Genomic DNA, 20,730 nt, shown 5'->3' on the forward strand with positions numbered 1-20,730 from the left:
CCCCAACCTTTTGGTGTTGCATCCAGCTAAGATCAAAACATGGTAAAATTATCTAACTAAGGAATTATCATAACTAAGGAAAATATAATTAGTAAGGTACGGTCTATATATATATATATTTAGTAAATGTACTGATTTATCACACTGAAAAAGTACACAGTTGTCCTCTGTTGTAACTATGTAGCAGCTTTCAATGGAAATATTCAGAATTATTTCAAACTATAACATGCAGCACATCCAATGAGCTCTATGCTAACTCCAAATCCAGTTTCCGCCTGGTCAAGGGCATCTCTTTTCATTATAGAGAAAACTACGCCAAAACAAATATTATTTTTGAATCTTTGATTATCTTTCATTCTCAAAATGGTCTGAAACAGCATGTGTGGGTATTAGATGATGCAGAAACAGCTGTCGTGCCTGACTGCACAGTGTCTCAATGTCAGCAGTTCAAAGCACTGGAAGACTGAAGGGGAGGAAATCTGATAGGTCACTGGAACCCAATTCCAGGGCTGAAGGACATTGCTTTCTTTCAACAATTGGACTAACAACATCACCATTAACTCCTCTACCACCTTGCAGTTTCACGCAAGAGTTAAGCATTTCATCTTGGGTGATCATCATGCCAAATAATGTACAATGTTAAACAAAATCAGCAATAATGGTTGAAGAGGGCACGCTGGAAGTACACCTAAGTGGCAGTGCAGATTTGCCTCTCTTTTTAAATAGAACCCCAAGAGGTTCTCGTGTCATAGCACCCTTCATTAGTGCTCACTCCAGTCTGCAGCCTGGGCATCATTAGCAATATCAGAAATCAGTGGGTAAAGAAGGGCCATTCTTCATCTTACTGACTGCAGCAAGTTCCTCTCTTGGTACGTGTAGCTGCTGAAAACAACCCCCGTTGCATACAAAAGAAACTAGCTTGTGACGCAGTTTGTCTGCAAATACGCAACATAAATCAGTTTGCAAATTTCTGCTGAGCTACTCTATGTTCTAGTTGTAGGTTAAAACTGAAATAATTGAGAGTAAAGCTACCCGCTGTGAGTATATTCCGGTTTGTAATGTAATTCCACTAAACTCTACTGCCCTCTATTGGAAGAGCAAGACTTACAGAACCCATACCATTCTTAACGTGTGGGGACACACTTCAGCACAAGAGAATGTGGACTGAAATGAGACTGAAAAGCAAATGACATGTTTATAAGTCAAACTTGTCTTTTATTCGAGAAACTATCTTAACAAGTTATCAGTTGAATTAGAGTAAGGTATGTGAAACACGTTTCACAAGAAACTAAAATCTCAATATCAAATGGTCTGCATTACAAGTGAAAACATTGAAGATTTCTATTTTAACAACAAAGGGAAAAAGAACTTACAAAACATTACATAATAAACAAATGCAACCCAAAGCACACAATGTGATTACATAAATGCCTTTAACTGTTGCTTAATTATCTTATCTTAATAGTTTACATAAACTCAGTTTTAATTGTGTAAATTCAGTATTTCTATGCTTACCTGTCTGAGTGCTACTTAATTTCTTTGTGTGGCAAAATAGTGAATGTCTTTAATTGTTTGGGACACATATGTTACATTGTGTAATTGGCCTCAGGATACGAGCATTTTTAAACATTACCCACTATCTTATGTACCTTGATTTCTACGGATAGGAATATTCTATTTCCATTACAATGTAGTTTCTGATAGTTGAACTTGCTTGTTATCCCAAGGCATATGCCACAATGAATATCCTATAGTACCATATTAAAAATAAAATGGAATGTAAAATCTTTTGCGTTCCCATAACTGGTAGTGTTAAACTCAGATTTGTGTGGGCACAGAAACAAGTTTCTATTCCTTATATGTGTTCCTGCAATGAAGTAGCCAAACAAAAAAAGTCTCATCCATTAATATGATTTAAAACATTTTCACTTTCGGTCTCTGTAACAGCTTGAACTTTTGCTGTTTCAAATGTGTGGCAGGGAGTAACTCATCTGTTCTCCCTTTATTTTGATGGTAAGTTAAGTTGTTAAAGGAAGAGCTGCAAGCTGGTGAAAAATTGTGGTAGCTTGTGACCTTTAATTGATTATTCTGTGATTAATCACATTTGACATAATATGTGGTTATGCAACAATAGAAGCTTTGCTTTATTTTCCCAAACTACACTGCCCAGTTTTTAATCTTTCCATTTTATTTCTGTTCAGAATGTACTAATTATATCACATCCTTGCATGTGTCCTCAGTGACTAACAATGGGAGCAAATGGGAGCATGAAAAGGCCCCTGGGCAGGATAAATGCTGTTGCTCAAACATTGTCTTCAGTGGGAAAAGAAAGTTGCAACGAGAGCTCTCTCTCTCGTTTTCTGTGACCCAAACGTTGAACCAATAAAATAATTCCCATGGAAAAAAAACAATCTTAACCCGAAATACACCATTTATTTACCCAACTTAACATTTGAAAGCATTGGTCTTTAAAATGTTACTCCAAGATGTAGCTCATATCAGTGATCCATCTCCCACAATGATAACTTGCTAACTAAACAAGTAGTCTCTCTATATTGCATTTGTTACATTTTATACCCGAAAGAAATAAGTTTATATTAAATGAAAACTGAAGGGCAATAATCAAATTGTAACAATGATTAAACCATCTCTGGAGCAAAAAAAATAAAGAATGAATGATTTTGTGACCGTTTTGTCAAAAGTGTTTATGAAAAGAAATATTTCAACAGCTCAAACATCAAAGAGAGCAGGCCACGCATTTGACAGTAATTTGGCTGAGGTACAGTTTTCCAAGCTGGACAAATTCAATGCAGTGCAGGAATAAGGAGGTGTGTGCTGAAGCCTCAGGATTTCATTTTGCTTCCAGTAACACGCAAGCTCCAGACTGTTGGCTGTCCCCTCTGTGAGCCAGATGCTTCCTTACAGGGGCAGTTGCACCTAACATTTGCCATGCCCCTCCCACTCCCTTAGCCTTGCTTTAATGGCCATTAAAAATAGAACAAAAAGGCTGTAGATGGGAACAAAATACATACACAACAGGCACAGTCCTCTGTAGTCATTCTTCTGTAAAATGTAAAAAACAAGAAAGGCTATACATGCAGTGTCCCTCAGGATGCATACAGCCTTTTTAATATAGTAGTGGTGCCACCACATATCTGACTCTCAAGTTTCCTTTATCTTTTTAAGTCACTCAAATATTTACAAATTCCCTAAATAATAGTGGATGTGTTAAGAGCTTGTTTTATTCCGAGTATCATCAGCAGGCACTCTAGCTGTGTGGCAGGATTGGACAAAGTCCCTGAAATGTTTCTCGTCTCTCTTTCAGGAGCTTCTCATGTGTAAGTAGCCATTGTTTGAGGTGATTTCCTTTTCCTCCCATATAATTACCAATCTGTCCATCGTTGCAGATCACTCGGTGGCAGGGCACAATAATTGGCACCTGAGATTAATGGAAAAGAAAATTCATTACACATCTGTTAAATTTTTACTTATAAAAATTCACTTTCAAGCTATTGTAAACAGTGTTCGTCAATTATGCAGAGTCGCAATAAAAATAAAGTCTGCAGAGTAGATATTTGGGAATGTGTTATAAGGCTAGTTTCGCATGACATCCTAAAATGTGATAAAGCAATGAGAGCAGTTTATAATAGTTATCTGTACATGAAAAATAGATTTCAACCTTGAACTCATTCGGTCTTTTTTTAAAAAAAAGGTGTTTTTAGTTCCACCTTTGAGATGTATTTATACTGGTAGCAGCTGACAGCACAGATTAAGTCTTGAAACATGCTGATGTTCACAAAAGGTTTTAGTGATTTGGGATCCACTGTTGATTGCCAACATTTGTCATAATCAGTATATATTATTTATTCACTTATCAGGAATTGTAACTTTGCAGTAAATCACACTGAAACACTGTACAGTGTTAGTAAATATATTGCAATCAGTTTTATCCTCTGTGATTATAAGCTTCACAAAATATACAAGTGTGACTGTAATCCATATATATAGAAATACAGAAAGTGGTGAAGTCAAATATATTTATAGATAGCAGGTCAGGATGATGCTTACAGCCAGATATGAACATAGCACAATGGTTTTACCTTACACTAAGTTTATAAATAACAAGTCACAGTTAAATGCTCTTGTGTTCAAAATAAGTGGAAAATATTAACTGTATACGACTTAATTTTTCAACCGCTCTGGATTTGCTTATATTAAAACTGCTTGTCAACAGCAGCCCAACGCAGTCAAATTGGATATTATTGCTGTGCTAATTCTCAAAATCTACAAAGTATTATGCTGAAACACTGAAAACAATATTTACACTTCCCATTTTAAAGGGAAAAAAAACTAACTTCAATTTAAAACGGCTTTAGTCCCGTGACAGAGAAAGAAATAGTGCAAGAATCTTGATACTATTTGTTTTGCAGTGCTGGACAATGTAATCAGGCCACGAGCATTGGGGGTGAAATCTGTGTTTCAGCGTGTGTTAATTATGCTACAATTTCAAACTAGCATTAAAACAGCAGCATTGCAACATACTAATCATGCAGGTACAAGCTAATTCTAAGGTCTGTTGGTATATACAGATGTGGTCCTCTAAAATTTAAAAATACCTGTGATTTAAATAACAATTTGATTCTAGAAAGGAACAAACAGCATTACTAGATAAACAAACAATTGGATGCCTCTATATATGAAGTACAGTTTTATTTTTTCCATTTCAATACAAGGGTTACAGCTGATAGCTGTTTGTGTTTCTCATCTAACACAGACGACTTCTCTCTTTAATCACCCTCCCCCACCACCACCACTAGCTCCTAGGCGTAGTTCCATTTTATGCGCTCTACAGAGCTACAGCATACATCTCCTATGCTCTGCAAATTGGATTTCTAGAATGGAAGGGTAAGACTGAATGAAATTGGCTGATATTGGTACCTGCAATACAGGTGTAATATTAGTACTTGAAATTGAACTTTCCCTATATTCAAAGACACCTTCTACTTTGGTTAAGGGGTGATTTCTGTCACTTTCTACTGTTTGAAACAGATGATAGGTGCTGGCATAGGAATCTGCTGTCCACATTCTTAATATTTTCAGAAAACCTTTTGTTTAGAATAAAGACGATTATCAGAGCTAACAAATGGCGGTAAACATATCCAACACCTACACAACCATGGCTTCCCCCAGTAGCTCTCTTTTAACCCTACTTACTCAGTCTATAGTACAATGATGACCAGTTGAAGAAATGTAGGGTAAAATAATGTTTTAAAATAAAACTACACACATACATTCATTCACATATACAGCAGGACATATAACATTTTTCTCTACCACTTCAAACTTGTTTTCTCAAATTGCACTGGTTCTGTGAACAAGAATGTGCATTTACAACAACAACAACTTGCATTTATATACCGGCCTTCATGCAGGGTTGCATCCCGGATCACTTATTTGTATAAAACTGTTCAAATATTTTTAAAAAACTCAACTATAAGGCACAGTGGATACTGAGCAAGAAGTGGGAGAAATGCAGAGGTAACTCAAGGTATGATAAAAGTGATATTTTTAGAAGACTTGTTTGATAGTATAGAGAGAGGCAGCAAAGCAATTTTGTAAAGAGTTCCAAGGGGCAGAAGTGTGGTGGTTGAAGGTTCAGGCTATATTGTTAAGGCAGAAACCTGAAGATCACAGCAATAGGGCGGCCATAGAGGAAGTTCAAAATGAGAATTTTCAAATTGGTTTGCTGTGGAACAGGGAGCTAGTGGAGCTTAGCAAGTACTGGCTCCATGAGACCTAAATGGCCCAGGATCTAGGTTGTGAAATTCTCTGTAAATTGAACTCTGCAGAGATGGGAAGCCAGCGAAGAGAGCATTAAACTGAGGTCTGTCCAGGTTTGTTAAACATCCCCTGATGTTATTTGTAAAGCAGAGGGAATTTCTCCAAAAGTCCTCCATACTAAGTCAATATTTACTTTGTGACTGTTTTGAGGAACCCGTGTTTAATGTTTCATTTGAAGATTGGTTTTCCTGACATTGCAACACTCTCCACTACTAACCCGGAGAGTTAGTCTAGATTAGCTCTTTTAAAAGAGCAGGCACAAACATGATGGGCTGAATGGCCTCCTTCTGTGCTGCATAATTCTATGATTTGAATGCAAACTGCCAACCTTTTGAGCCAAGAAGAGGAAGGCAGCACCTAAGATGACATTAATGATTCAAATAATTTGGACCCAACTGTAACCAAAATGGATGCCTCTGTAGAACTCATAAAAGACCTACTAGATATAGTCCAGTTAGACTCTGTAATTCTTATCTCCACAGACGATTGATCTGTCTCATTCCTTACTGCTCCTACACTCAGAGGCTAAACTGAAATTCAACTAAAGGGGGAATCCCTTGTGCTGAAAGTCTTAACACCTGATGAATTAATCACAGAATTAGTTGCCAGGACAACTCATCAAATCTTCCATGGCCAAAGATCATTTTCAGCTGTAGAATTTTGCCCTTTTCTCTGCCTTCATGCTTTTTAACTTGATCTTGATCGATTTTACAAACACAAGCTTTAGATCCGCTAAATCATCCTTCTACTCCAAAAGAGTCTTGGAGGTGAAGGACAACCCAAGGCTCTTCTCCATCACCAAATGGCTCCTCCGTTCACCCTCTCATGCCTCGCCCATCCTCTCCTCTAATGCCAAATGCGAGGAGATGCTGACTTCCTCGAAACCAAAGTCAAGGGGATCCACTCAGCTGCCTCTGCCCTTCTGACCACTATCTCCACCCCCTCACACCCCAGCCCCCACACCTTTGAACCTGTCTCCCCCGCCTCTCTCAATGCCACCATTACCCACATGAAACCGACCACCTGCTCCCTCGACCTCATCCCTAGCCCTCTCTTTACTTCCCAACTCCACCTCCTTGCCCCATACTCGCAGGCATCATAAACCTCTCTGTCCACTGGCATCATTCCCACCCATCTAAAAATGGCTGTCATCACTCCTAACCTTAAAAAACCCTCCCTGAACCCATCCCTGCTCTCAAATTACTGCCCCAACTCCAACCTTCCTTTCCTTTCCAAGGTCCTGGAACAGGCCGTTGCTTCCCAGCTTCACTTCTTCCTCTCCCTCCACTCCTCCCAATCATGTTGCTATGCTGCCCACAGCACAGAAGCAGCTTTGGTCAAAGTGACAGATGACATTTTGTCCAGCTGCGACCAGGGCTCCCTCTGCCTCCTCGTCCTCTCTGCTGCCTACAATACCGTTGACCACTCTATCCTCCTCCACGGCCTCTCCTCTCACCACAACCTTCATGGTTCTGTCCTTGAATGGTTCAGATCCTACCCCTCACACTATCTCCACTTCATCTCCACAAATAGCTTCTCCTCTAGCCCCTGCACTGTCTCGTGCGGAGGTTCTCAGGGCTTGGTCCTTGGTCCCCTCCTTTTCAATATATGCATGCTCCCTCTTGGTAACATCGTCCACAGACATGGGGTCAACTGCCACATGTATGCGGATGACACCCAACTCTATCTCTCCAGTTCCACCCTCCACTCCAGGACCACTGCTGCCCTGACAGACTGTCTATCAGACATCAAGTCCTGGATGAGAGCTAATTTTCTACAGTTGAATGTTAACAAGACCAAGGCCCTCCTAATTGGCTCCCGTCAGTGCCTACACACCTCAGGTGCTGACAGCATCACCATCCAAGGATGCTCACTCCACCTTACTCAGCCAGTCCGGAACCTTGGCATCTTGTTTGACCCTCAACTATCCTTTCTACCCCACATCCATGTCATACCCCGCTTTGCCATCCTGCACCTCCGCAACATCGCCCGGCTCCACCACTGTCTCACACTGCAGGCCGCCGAGACCCTGATGCAAGCATTCATAACATCCAGGATCGGCTACGCAAACTCCCTGCTTGTCGGCCTACTCCTCCCTCCAAAGGCTGCAGATCATCCAGAACTCTGCAGCCCGTGTCCTCTCCTGCACCAGGCTCCACGACCGACCCCATCTTCGCCCGACTCCACTGGCTTCCCATCACACAGAGAATACAGTTCAAGATCCTGGTCCTCACTTGAAAGCCCTCCATAGCCTTGCTCCCCTCCTACCTCTGTGACCTTCTAACCCCATACCAACCTGCCCACTCCCTCTGTTCAGCGGGCTCCGGCCTGCTTCACGAGCCCCACCTCACTCGCCCCACCATTGGCGGCTGGGCCTTCTGCCACTCTACCCCACCCTCTGGAACTCCATCCCACACTCCTTCCGCCTCAGCCTTTCCCTTGCCTCCTTCAAGACTCGTCTCAAGACCGTCTTCTTCGACTGTGCCTTTGGCCACCCTCCTCCCCCACCCCACTCTCCACTCTCCCAGATCCCGGCCACCAGCTCGCGTCTGAAACACTGACTGTCCAGCGCCTTGGGACATCCGCCCGATGTGAAAGGCGTTATACAAATATCATTTTTTTGTTGTTAGAATCAGAATTCGAAGGGAGGAATATTAAGAGCATTAGTTAGTACTAACTCCTGATATTTTTTCTCCACTGGGACGAGCTCACTAACATTAAGGACTGATGAATTTCTCATCTTTAGTGTCAACATCAAGGGTAAAGCTCCACTCCCTCCCTGAAACAATCCACCTTAACCCATAACTCAGAAGAACATGCTCTTATTAGTGTGACCATTCCTTTTCTGCACTAGCCATCTTTATGACTCCTCTGTGTGACACTACCAATTTAGAGCCAATTGGTGCTAAATTATGAGCACTTTTGTGCTGTGGTCTCACACTCATTAGTAACTGGGTGGAGAATGCCTTCAAACTGATTTCACACAGGATAGTTACAGCTAGATGAAAGGTGTTCAACAGTTTAGGTTGGATTTAAAACTCAGGTCCCAGAGGTGAAAGCACAGTTTTCAAACTCAAATGTGCCAGCCAATTGCTCAAGATATTTTTTTTTAAAAATTCTTGTTTCCAGTTTTCCTGCAGCAAAGTATTTTTTATGAGTTGTATGATTCTTATTCACCCCCAAATGAACCTGAGTTAAACTTCATCTGCCATACATCTGCCCATATTTTCCATTTACCTTGATTTGTCTCTAATCTTCAGCAAGATTTTCTTAATACTTATTAATAATTCTTCTATTCTAGCTGTCATTTTCTATATAATTCTTCTATTCTAGCTGTCATTTTCTATGCAACCTAACTTAGCACCTGCAAATTTTGATTTAATTGTCCCTATAATCCATGTCACAATCATTCTTAGCCAAAAAAAAGGTATCATTTGGTGGAATTACTTCATTCAGTGTGAAAGTGCTCTACTAGATAACAGCAATATTCAATTTTAAAGACATCAACGTTGTTTCAATTTATATCTTCGGTCTAGCAGGAGTGTAGTTACTAATCAGCAAAATACAGGTGAATGATATTCATTGCTTCATTGGTGTTAAAAGGAAACAGATCCATTCATTTCATTAATGAATACAGTCACTATCCAATACCGAAAAAATATGAATTGCTTCGAGATGTTTTACTGTGATAAAACACAAGGATTATTTGCAGTGAAATGTAGCCATATTTTACTTTGCTTTAGCACTTCACGTTTTATTCAGTGCAAGATTCTGATGGCTGTATGGCTTTCTTTGGGAGAATGCTCTTCATGTGATGACCTTAGTCAATTCTGGAAATTCATTTGTCATAACTGCTGTAATCGCAAGATATTACATTAAACACTTCAGGTAAAAGAGTTATAAAAGGCCTGGAATCAAGAGTATTGAGTACACTGGGAATGAAGCTTCAACCAGATAAACCAATATGATCTCCTTTCATCACCGTCATTTCGATTAAAATTGCCTTGTGTCTAAAGTAACAACAGATTATATGAACAACTATAACCTTTGAACTGTCTTTCTTTCCCATGCAATTTTTTTTTTACCCCTTGGACTTATGCTTTAATACATTATAGTGGAAACAATATAATTGTACCCGTTTTTTTAAAATCAATATTTAAATAATATGCAATGTATCCTTCTACCACATTTTATTCTGTGCATATTCTCTCTACCTCACATCAATTTTTCTTTAGATTTGGAAAATGTACATTTTTGGATATTTTACTGAATGCTTTGTTTAAATTCAACAGTTTTATTAAATCCTTAATATATTTTAGTGCATCTATCCAGCATAGTAAAAAAATACTATTCTAACCATGTATGAAAGGATAGAATTGATTACATTATTTCTATGATTAAACAGTATCTTGCCAGTTTCAATCTTGTTGTTCAATCTTTACTTGTTTTGTGCTTTTTTTTCAAATAGAAGTCATTGATTGTTTCTATCTGTGAAGTATGGTTTCATTTTGATTGATAGCTTCTCTCTAGAGCAAATTCATTGAATATTAAAATATTTATTGTGCCACTAACCTTAGAACTTCAGCTTTTTTTTATAAAACTGGTGTAAAACAGGCAGTCTGGTAGCCCTACATAACATTGTTACTTGTGGGTTGCACAAAAATGATTGGTGTCTCTTATTTCTCCCAAATGAAGCTTGCATTCTCTGCTGGACCATTCAAAAACTATATTGAATGAATATGATACTGTAATCCTTGCATTTTCATATAGTGTTTATCACGTCGGATTTTGTGCCAATTTGGCACACAAAGACGTTTTCCCAAACAGCCATGAAGTGAATGACTCATTTTATCAGAGGGATTGTTGGCCGAGACACCAGGAGAAACTCCTTTTGCATCTCGAATAATGCCACAGGATCTTTTAATAGTCACCAGCAGATAGATGGTGACCTCGGTTTAAGGATCATTTCTTACAATATTGTGGATATGCATCACATTTCCTCTAAAATACGTTGATGCTCTTTGCTTCCAACCACAGCTCTGTAGCAGTGAGTTCCACATTCTCATCAACCTCTGCGTAAAGAAGTTCCTCCTAAATATAAAATGTTTCCCTGCATGGAGGAAGGGAAGCACAAGCAATCTATTTCTTTTAATAGCTGCATAAAAAAACAGCTTCTAAACACTGACTGAATTTAATTTTTCTTATAATCTTAAACCTGAAGAAATTGATCTTGGGGCTAAAACCATGAGAGGATTCAGGCCCCAGGAGAAGATATAAACCTGTAATGTTGAGGTTGCTTACAGAGGCATTGGCAAAGATCTTGAAGCTGGCTACCTATCTGCTTTCTCTAGCCTTTAAAATGAATAATAACCAAGGAGTATGTGAAAATATAAACAATCTGAAGGTATAAAATGAACGTTTAAAAAAATTGATTTGCATTGAGGAAATCATCATTGCGGTTGGCAGTATTACAATGGAAGTAAATAATACTTGAAGTAGTTTGGTTTGTCAGATTTCTGCCACATTGTTTCTATGAACCCTGTTTTAAATCTGGTCAGATAGCCTTACCTTTTCATGCATTGCAAACTTCTTAAACCATAGATTTGTCCTGAACAAAAAAATAACATGAAGGAGTCTTTCAATCAATACTAGAATCCCTTAGATTCAGGTAACAGCTGAATATTCTCTCTAACTTTGCATTTTGCACTTCTGGGTAGAGCCCACTAGGGAAAGGACTTGTTTTCACTCTAGGCCTCATCAATACCTAAATCCTGGCAAACAAGTGACACTGAGAAGCTGTAATCAATAGCTCCCTGTGCGTTTTTTCTTCTGGTCAAATGGTTCAGCACTACTGACAGCCCTGACACTTAGAACATGATGCTAAATCTTTATCAACAGCCATCTAGGTGACTGGCAAAACAAGATGCTGGCAGTCATTAATGCTTGTGGCAATCTGTGAATAAACTAACTCCCTATAAAGCTCTTGTTTAAAAAAGGTAAAGAAAAAACTCTCTGTACCATGTATTGATTGTCTTTGAACTGCATTTAGCAAATCCTGTCAGTAGACTGAATGGTGCACTGTTCAACAGTGGTGTCAAACTCATTACTTGTTTTAGGCTTTATACAGTAGAAAGTGACCATTCCACTATGGCCAACTGACTTAATTCAGGTACATATCTATTTCTAAATCCATCTTCAATTGTCAACAAGCTGGGTTACAAAGCCAAGTCGTCCATTTGCTGTTCAGTACTGTGAACTCCATTCGTAGAAGTTCACAATTTTCCCACACTATTTTCCCATCTCCTGTTGCAATCCAACAAAGTCAGAATGTTCCAGAAGTCCAATATGTTTTAAGTGTGTGCTGAAAAGTCTGGAAACTTGCAGTCTTGCAACAAGCCAACTGAAATGTCACAAGGCCAACACATCAGAATGATTATAACTGATTTGGAAGAAAGCAATAGGAAAATAACTGAAGACTCCTCTTATGTGCAGTGTTAGGACAAATTCCTGGGAGAAAAAAAACAGCATTCCTGTGGGAAAGATTTAACAAAAACATACCAATGAATGAAATACATATGCTATGCACAACTCAGACCTCAATTAAATATACCATATGGTGTATATTTTACTGCATCACAATCTGTGCATTGCTCAGTAGTGCTCTGGAACACTATCCTGCGTGAGGGGCGCTATATAAATGCAAATTGCTGTTGTTATCGTTGTTGCTATATTTAGGGAAATACACTGTGCAGTGAATACACTGAGAAATATGCACCATATGATGTAGTTTATTGAGATCGGAGTGAGTATTAAGTATGAACCCTGTTAATAAAGTGCTACACTTTGGATAGTGGTACTGCATTAGGAAATTCCACGTGCTTCAATGATGGCAGTCACTGTATTATTCAAAGGGGAAAGGGATGAATACGAAATAAGGGGCTTAAAGTGAACAACTCTTCATATGTGGAAGCATCTACAGGTCTACATTATCCTGTTTCACAAGAGATTGAGACACTGAGCTGAGTGGCCAAAACCATATTCCTTTTAGCTGTAAATGACTGCAGTTGCAAAGTTCCTTACACCATGTTTCGTTAAGAGGTTACAATAAAAAGTAAAATAATAGATACTGGACATCTTAAATTGAAAAGAGAAATGCTAGAAATCCACTAGCCAATTTGTGAGAGAAAGATAGGTCAAAGTGCATGACGTTTCATGCTTGACCTTTCATCCGAACAAATGCCATGTGACGTCTCTCTATATGGTAGAGGGTGGCAGCTAAAAAAATAAAATATTAGTAAAGAAGGTAGGGAATAGTTACATCAGGGGCTATGGTGTGAAATGCTACAAATTGCAAATTGAGGGTAAACATTGGCTGTAAGAATGTGTGAAATTCCAAGATAGCTAACAATTAAAAACAGGTTAAAAACAAACCTTAGCATTGGAATGGTTTCTGTCATAATTGTTCCAGAAGTTTCTCTGTGGCCTTATTAACTGCTCATTGTGAGTCCATTAACTGCTGCACCCTGACCCTCACTGATTATTAAGATGAAACAAATGTAAATCAGCAAAGGAGCTTTTAAGACTCTTGCAACTTCCCCATATTCAGAAATCTGCTGCGTAAATCCAAATTTTGACTCTAATGGTCTTAATAGCTAACAAGTGGAAAATGCTCACCAAAATTGTGAGAAAATAGTGAATGTATATAAGTATTCTAAGCTTAGTTATCTTGATATTACAGTGCTATCAGTTCTAGTTCCATTTGAGGTCGCTGAAAGAATTTTACTAATGCTCATCATATTTTGTCTCTATCTAAAATTGAGCAAGTTATTCAGCAGGTTTCAACATTTATCTGTGTAAATAATAACCAAACAAGTAACTTTCTATCAAGAAGGGAAATGATAACCTTGCATTCAGCAAATCTCATCCATCCAGCTATCCTAGCAGCTATCACACGTGCCCTTTCCTTTATAATTTGATCTCAAATATATTGTAGACTCGAATGCTGACAAACAATTCACATTTTCCTTATTGTTATCATCAAGCTGGACATAGTTTCAGGTTGAGCTTTGGCAAACATACATGTAGGTGAAATGTTTCTCGTAGAAAGCTTCTCATTCTTTCATTTTCCAACTCATCACGATGCAGTGCAAAGTTGAGTAATATCACTATATGATATATCTGCAGTATCAGCATGTGTCAGTTTCAATATATGATGCAGGGTGCTGAACTGGGATATTGTAAAGCTTTCACAAGTGGTATATATATATATATATATATAGACAGAGCAGTACAATAGGCATTTTGGGATTTTATAATTTAAATTCTGAAAACAACATTTGGGGAAAAATACAAAACTGATTTGTGATGAACAACTCTAGACTTGTGAGGAAACAGATGTGACAGGTTTGTTTTTCTGAACTCCACATATTTCTGCACTCTTCAAATAAAAACAAGTTGCAGTCGCAAAATCTACAGAAGAACAACATACAAGTAAATTAGAAATTGCAAAATGCCCCCACACCATCCTCATTACTTGGAATATTAATGAGCCAGCCAACATTTGAAATGTACATTGCCTAGGCCAGTGACCACTTAGTTTAATTTGAACAGTAAGTTCTGGGTTACATAAGAAGATGAATTCACAAAGAAAGCTCTTTATTTAGTTTCATCATTACAGACAATTACGGTTGTCAGTGACATCTTGCTTAAGTTGCATGGTACTCATTTAAGATGACCTTGAACTAATCAGTCCTCCATTCCCTTACTCCCAGGAGCCTTTATGATTCTTTTATGGGCCTCCTGTACTGTTCTAATGAGCTTGTTAATTGAACTCTACGTTTGCCCTTTGAGGACCACAGACCTCACAATCAATCTGAAATACAGCAAAGTATTTGAAGTTCCTTCGCTGCAAAGGTGAGTTGCTCCGCTTTGTCCTTGGCATAATTTGTAGCAAAGACATTGCATCTCTCAGCTACTGCCAACACCTCATCTACCTTCTCATAAAGTTGAAGGTCACTGTATGAATTATACGTAGCGAGATAACTACAAAGGAAAACTTGTAGAAATGTACGAAGGAATTTGGTAACACCTCAGACATCATGATTAGAAATGGAAGTAGTTTAGCCTCTGACCATATTATACGTGCAAGAAACAAAGTGAACTTTTTAAAACTTTTCTTACCACAATAGTAGTTTAAAAGAAATATCTCTGACACAGTATCAGCTTTTATTTGGGGTTAGATATATATCACATTATGTATTCAGTCAGTGAATAACTTCACTTGCGTAGTGCTTGAGGTAGCGCTCAAGGTTTGCACTTCAAATGCCATTGAAGCCGACAATGTTGATATATACCTGAGTAATATATCTTAAAATACATCAAAAAATAAATCTCAAATTTCAGTGCATGCAATTTTGTGGCAAATGTGTGCATCTTATAAAAAATGAACAGACAATCTTTTAAAGGTGAAGCGGCGCAATTTCAACAAAATCTGACAGGTCACTTTACGTTTTCCGTGAATATAATAACGCAGGGTATTATATTCTGGCTTAGAACAGAAAATATGTTAAAGCAAAATAGCAGCGAAGCAATATAGTTGTTACATGTACTTCTACAATTTAAGTTTAAATGTAGAATAGCAGCTCAGTAGTCCTAGCAGTGGATTGTTAAACTTTCGAAAGGAGGGATGTATTATAAGTTCCTGTCCCAAGTGACTGAAATGTAGATGCGTTCACTGGGGTAATTGTTCCCCCCAATCTGTGCGCTTGATGGAGGAGTATCTGCCCCATCTATTTGCAGAGGGCATTTGCTCTAACTGCAATGCAGTCTGTATCCAATGCATTCACTGGAGGAACTTGACTTCCAGATCCATATCACATGTGCCAGGTGGGTTCATGAGATGTTAGGTAGAGGAAACAAAGTGGCCACTACTCTTGCCCATTGTCACAACACTATTTTTATATAGCCTTCAACCTATTTCAAGATGCATGAGCTCGTAAAGAAACTTGGGTGAAAGAAATCGCAGAAAAATTACTGCTTGTACAGAAGCATAGAGTAGGTAGAGAAAAAATGACAGAGAGGGAACCCTGGCAATGATAAACTGAAAATTATTGGGAGCAATATTAGTCATTTTTTTTGCCCTGGGCTTTGGATATTGAATTTCTGTGCTAGTTCATTCCTCATACTTCTGAGCAGTTCTGGGTCAATTCGGAGTTTGGCAGTTACTCTCTTGATAGTTTAGAAACTGGATGTCAAATTCATATAAATTTACATACAAATTCAAAATTCTTAGTGGAGAATAAACTAGGTACTTGATAATCACGATTGTTTGGTGGGAAGCAGAGTGGGGTGACTAAAAGGTGCATGAATGAGTGAGGGTGTGTGTGTTATTGGAGGAAAAAAGTAAAAGGATTTATATAGGGGAATTGGCAGTTCAAGATCACATTTACAGCATTTCTTCATATTATAGTCTATTGTTCTCGCGTACTTTATTTTCTTATGGGCCACAAAGTATAAATGTTACTTCCAGAAGAAAATATTTAATATTTTCTTTTATTTTTTATTCTTTTATGTTTAATATTTCTTTTTCAATGTGGCTTAAATGCAGATGAATAAAATGATGTGGTAAAGCATCATTTTCACAGTATTATCACCATAGTATATGAAGTTACTGACGTGGGACCAAGAAGCTTTGGGGGTTCAAATTTTCGGGTTTCAACCTTTTCAAGGTGAATATGTAAATAAGTTCAGATTTACAGATTTTCTTCTGGGGTTGAGGAGTGGAAGAGGCATGCTGATCTTGATGTGGATGAACTGAATCTAAAGAGGGACTCTAGCGAGACTGGGGAGTTCTTTAGTAATGAAAAGCATTGTTGATGGTTGACTGACTAGCTTGAGTGGATTGACCATCCACTTGGAGGTGTTAGATGTGTCCCTCCTCACCCCTACAAGCTCTGAGGAGCAGGGGCAACGAGCTGGACAACGAGCCCCAATGTATAGTGTATTCTGTGAAGCGCTTTGAGGTGTCTCAAAGACGTGATAAGGTGCTATATCAAATGTAAGGATTATTATTATTATTATTATTATGTGTACGAAGCATCCAGCGTATCCAGCATTTCACACGTTGCAGAAACTTACAGGATTGCTCCTCATTGCTCCTCCCACAGCTCTCACTGCTTTGTAATTGCCGGCTTGTGCTGCCAACTGCTTGTAAGAGGTCGTCTCTCCAAACTTCACGTTACTCAGCAGGGTCCACAACACTCTGCAGGTGAAGGTAGCTGAAGAATAGAAAACCGTGTTCAGATGGTTTACAGCCAGCTCCCCACTGTTCATACACATACACCGGGCTACTTTGATATTAATGGCCATGAAAGCTACTTCAGCATGTAATCGATTTGTTAAGAAAGGACATTTTTACACAGTTAAAGAAAACACTTTTGTGCTAAAAGCACATAAAACGCTTTGGTGTTTAACATTTGTAGGTGCAAAACAAATGTTCCAGTAAATCATTCTGATTTCTAATTATAATTTTGAATTAATACAGTATTAGAAAACAGGCCAATAAATTTGCTGAAGATTTGAAATACACTTCGCAATATACATATTGGGGAAGAAAATAATTATTCTACAAATAACTCTCACTTTACATCTAATGCTATAAGGTTCTTTTTTGTTCAGCAGGTTGTCTGACACAAGGAGAAACCCATCACCGTCATTACAAATATCCAAACCAGAATCCAAAACATATGTGTGCCATATATCCATGGAAATTTCCATGTCTGGCATGAAATCATACTCTCTCCCTGAAGGGACTGGTCCTGATTATCTATTTCCGGAGAGGATTGGGCACAGGTTGGCAGGAACTAAAGCTTGGGGACCCCAGTATATGCATTAGGGGTAATGCTGGAGTTTAACCAGTTAAATCCACATAGCTTGCCATTGGGAGCACTATCTGGCAAGCTTCTTGCTGCTTGACTAGCAAAGGCCACCTTAACCATTAGTGCTTTGGCTTGCAGGGTTAACAGGAGCCAAGTGGGAAGAACCCCTGGCCCCAGTCATGCTCCCTCATTCACAATGCTATGTTGATGCCAAAGGCTTGCCAGTGAATACCGTCGTTTAGGCTGTGATTTGGCAGCCAATGTAAAAATAAGGGTTCAGCCAGCATGGACCTTGTTCCCAACACCATTTGAGAACAGAGGCTTTGAAGATCAGTGAGATTTGCACCCACTGTAGTAAAAATAATAATCCTTGAAATTGATATAGCGCCTTTCACATTTGGGAGGATGTCTCAAAGTACTTTACAGGATTTTATTGAAAAGTGTAGTGACTGTGTGTTATGCGGGTGAATGCAGCAGCTGATCTGGGCCAGCAATGTCCCACAGACAGCCGTGATGTGAACAGCACAAACACAGCAGGTGTGATTTCACACTGGGCTCGTCTGAAAGATTTTTGGCATCCTCTAAGCCAACCTTTAATGGACTGTTATTAAAGCGCCAATTGTACAACCAGCTCTTTGTTAATATTTTTAAAGAAACCAATTTTGGCATACCATTTATTTACTAAGCTTTTTTATTTACACTCTGATTGAATGTGGATCAGGAAATATAACATGGGATTCGGGTTCCCACAATTCCAATACTGCTGGTAGAAAAGTGGCTTCACTCTCAGCAATTTAACACCTCAAAAACACAACTGAACCTTTTTCAGTGAAACATTCACTTAATCTGAGGAATGACTTATACCTGTGGCTAAGCAGGAATCAGCTTTATTAAAGATATGATATACCCTACGTTTAGGGCTAGCAATTTCACTGTTCATATATTTAGATCCCAAATACTGCTTATGCATGCACAGTAACACAATCTTCCACCATATATTCCAGCAGAAGTTGTTTACTCGTAGAATAAACATTGCAATCACTTGATCAAGAATTACTTTCACTCCCATCACTGGCGAGAACTCTTCTGTTTTTGCACTGGTAAAGCTGACTATAAGACATTTGCAACTTTCATTTATGAGTTATCTGGTCATTCTCAATGTGGAAGTATTTGTCACTTCACAATGTTACCCCTTGACATATCCACTATGTATTGAATGAAAAATAATAATAGCTTCAGGTGTTTTATGTGCTCCAGCACAAACCTCGGTTTCTGATGACTATATCAATGACTCTACCTTTGCTTTTATGATTTATATATCATATATATATATATATAATCTGCAGCTATCCCTGCACCAATCAGTAAACCATAATGATCATCGGAACTTGTTGTGTATCATGTCTGTTGTTAGCACAAGAAACCAATTGTTAAAACAGCATAATCCCAGTATGAACTTCACCTCTACATGTTAGAAAGTATACTGCAGTTATGCTTTAAGCTTCACACTTACTGTTTAGTAACAGAATGGATTTTGTTTGTAATACAATCCTTGGTTGTTTTATACTGCATTGTAACATTGTCCAGCCTGGGCACTAAACTATAACAACACTATTTCCATTCATTTTTATACATTAATGTAAGTACATGTGCTTTTCATTCCATTCTTTCTTCTTTCCTATTCTCCTTTGTTTTTATTTTAACTCAGTTCAAAATAAATATTTTCTACCCAGTTTAACCTTTTTCCAATTTAACCTTTCTCCAAACTTCTAACTTTTTTTTAAAACCAATGTAAACCAGAGTTCCCATCTTTAATCAGTAATTGTGCCTTTCCCCAACCTCTGTAATTCTGGTAGTTTGTGCTCAGAAATTGTTTATTGTTTAAGAAACACTTAGTGTCATGCTTTCCAGAAAATGTGCAATGCAGGAAGAATGTATGACTGCCAACTGTTCAGTAGGACTTGTAGACTGCAAACAAATCATATACCACAGCTAGCATTTGCATGTTCTGCTTGTATCATAGACCATTCTTTCAATGTTTCTGAAATACTCATCCATTTACAGGATATTTTTTTGCCTACAGACCAAATATAGTATTGTGCAATTAATCAATTGCATTTGCAAATTAAGGTTAATCATTACCCAATTCTCTGAAACATTTCTTACCTTTCACATGTTACCTAGGTTTCTTACTAAGAAATATTCTTCTAATACTCAATTCAATATCAGGATAACATTGGCCATTCTCCAGTCACACCTTGCTATTTCTTTTTATATTTTTGCTATGTTCTCATGATTTTCTCATTGTCTTCCTAATCGGTCAAGCATGACTTTCCTTTCGTAAATCCATGCTGGCTGCTCCTAATTATATTCTCCTTCTCCAGATGACTAGTTGCTTCATATTTTATTATATATTCTAAAATTCCTTGCACACAATCAACATTAAGATGACTGACTTGTAGTTTCCTGGATTAGCTCTATCACTCTTTATAAAAATGGGTATCACATTGGACGTTTTTCAGTCACACCTTGCTGCTTCTTTTTATATTTTTGCTTTCAGGGCTCCAGAGATCCTTGGTCCTCTCCTCTTCAACATGTACATGCTCCCTCTTGGTGACATCATCCGTAGACATGGGGTAAACTTCGACATGTGTGCAGATGACACCCAACTCTATCTCTCTACCTCCACCCTTGGCTCCAGGAGCATACTGTTCAAAGTCCTCATCCTTGCCTTCGAAGCCCTCCCCGGCCATGCTCCTTCCTACCTCTGGGACCTGCTAATACCATATCAACCTGTCCACTGCCTCCGCTCGGCCGGCTCCAGTCGGCTTCATGTCCTCACCGTACAGTCCGCCCCACCACCAGCGGTCGGGCCTTTAACTTCTCTGCCCCACCCTTTGGAACTCCATCCAACAGTCCCTTTGCCTCGCTCCCTCCCTTGCCTCCTTCAGGGCACGTCTCCAGACCCTTCTCTTCGACCGTGCATTCGGTCACCTACCCCTACCCTCCCTGA

General features: G+C 38.7%; 1 protein-coding gene across 1 annotated transcript in view; it reads right to left on the reverse strand.

Annotated features, from left to right (window-relative positions):
- Positions 1-1,303: 1,303 nt before the first annotated feature.
- The window catches only part of mgmt (O-6-methylguanine-DNA methyltransferase), a 143,890-nt gene continuing 124,463 nt past the window's right edge, over positions 1,304-20,730 (reverse strand). Inside the window, exons 5-6 of the mRNA XM_042337075.1 lie at positions 16,978-17,117; positions 1,304-3,439 (exon numbers count right to left, since the gene is read on the reverse strand). Coding sequence (XP_042193009.1) covers positions 3,269-3,439; positions 16,978-17,117 — 311 coding nt within the window. The 3' untranslated portion in view covers positions 1,304-3,268. The remainder of the gene's footprint in view (positions 3,440-16,977; positions 17,118-20,730) is intronic.

The sequence above is a fragment of the Callorhinchus milii genome, unplaced genomic scaffold, assembly GCF_018977255.1.
Source record: "Callorhinchus milii isolate IMCB2004 unplaced genomic scaffold, IMCB_Cmil_1.0 Scaffold7, whole genome shotgun sequence".
NCBI classification, from domain to species: Eukaryota; Metazoa; Chordata; class Chondrichthyes; order Chimaeriformes; family Callorhinchidae; genus Callorhinchus; species Callorhinchus milii.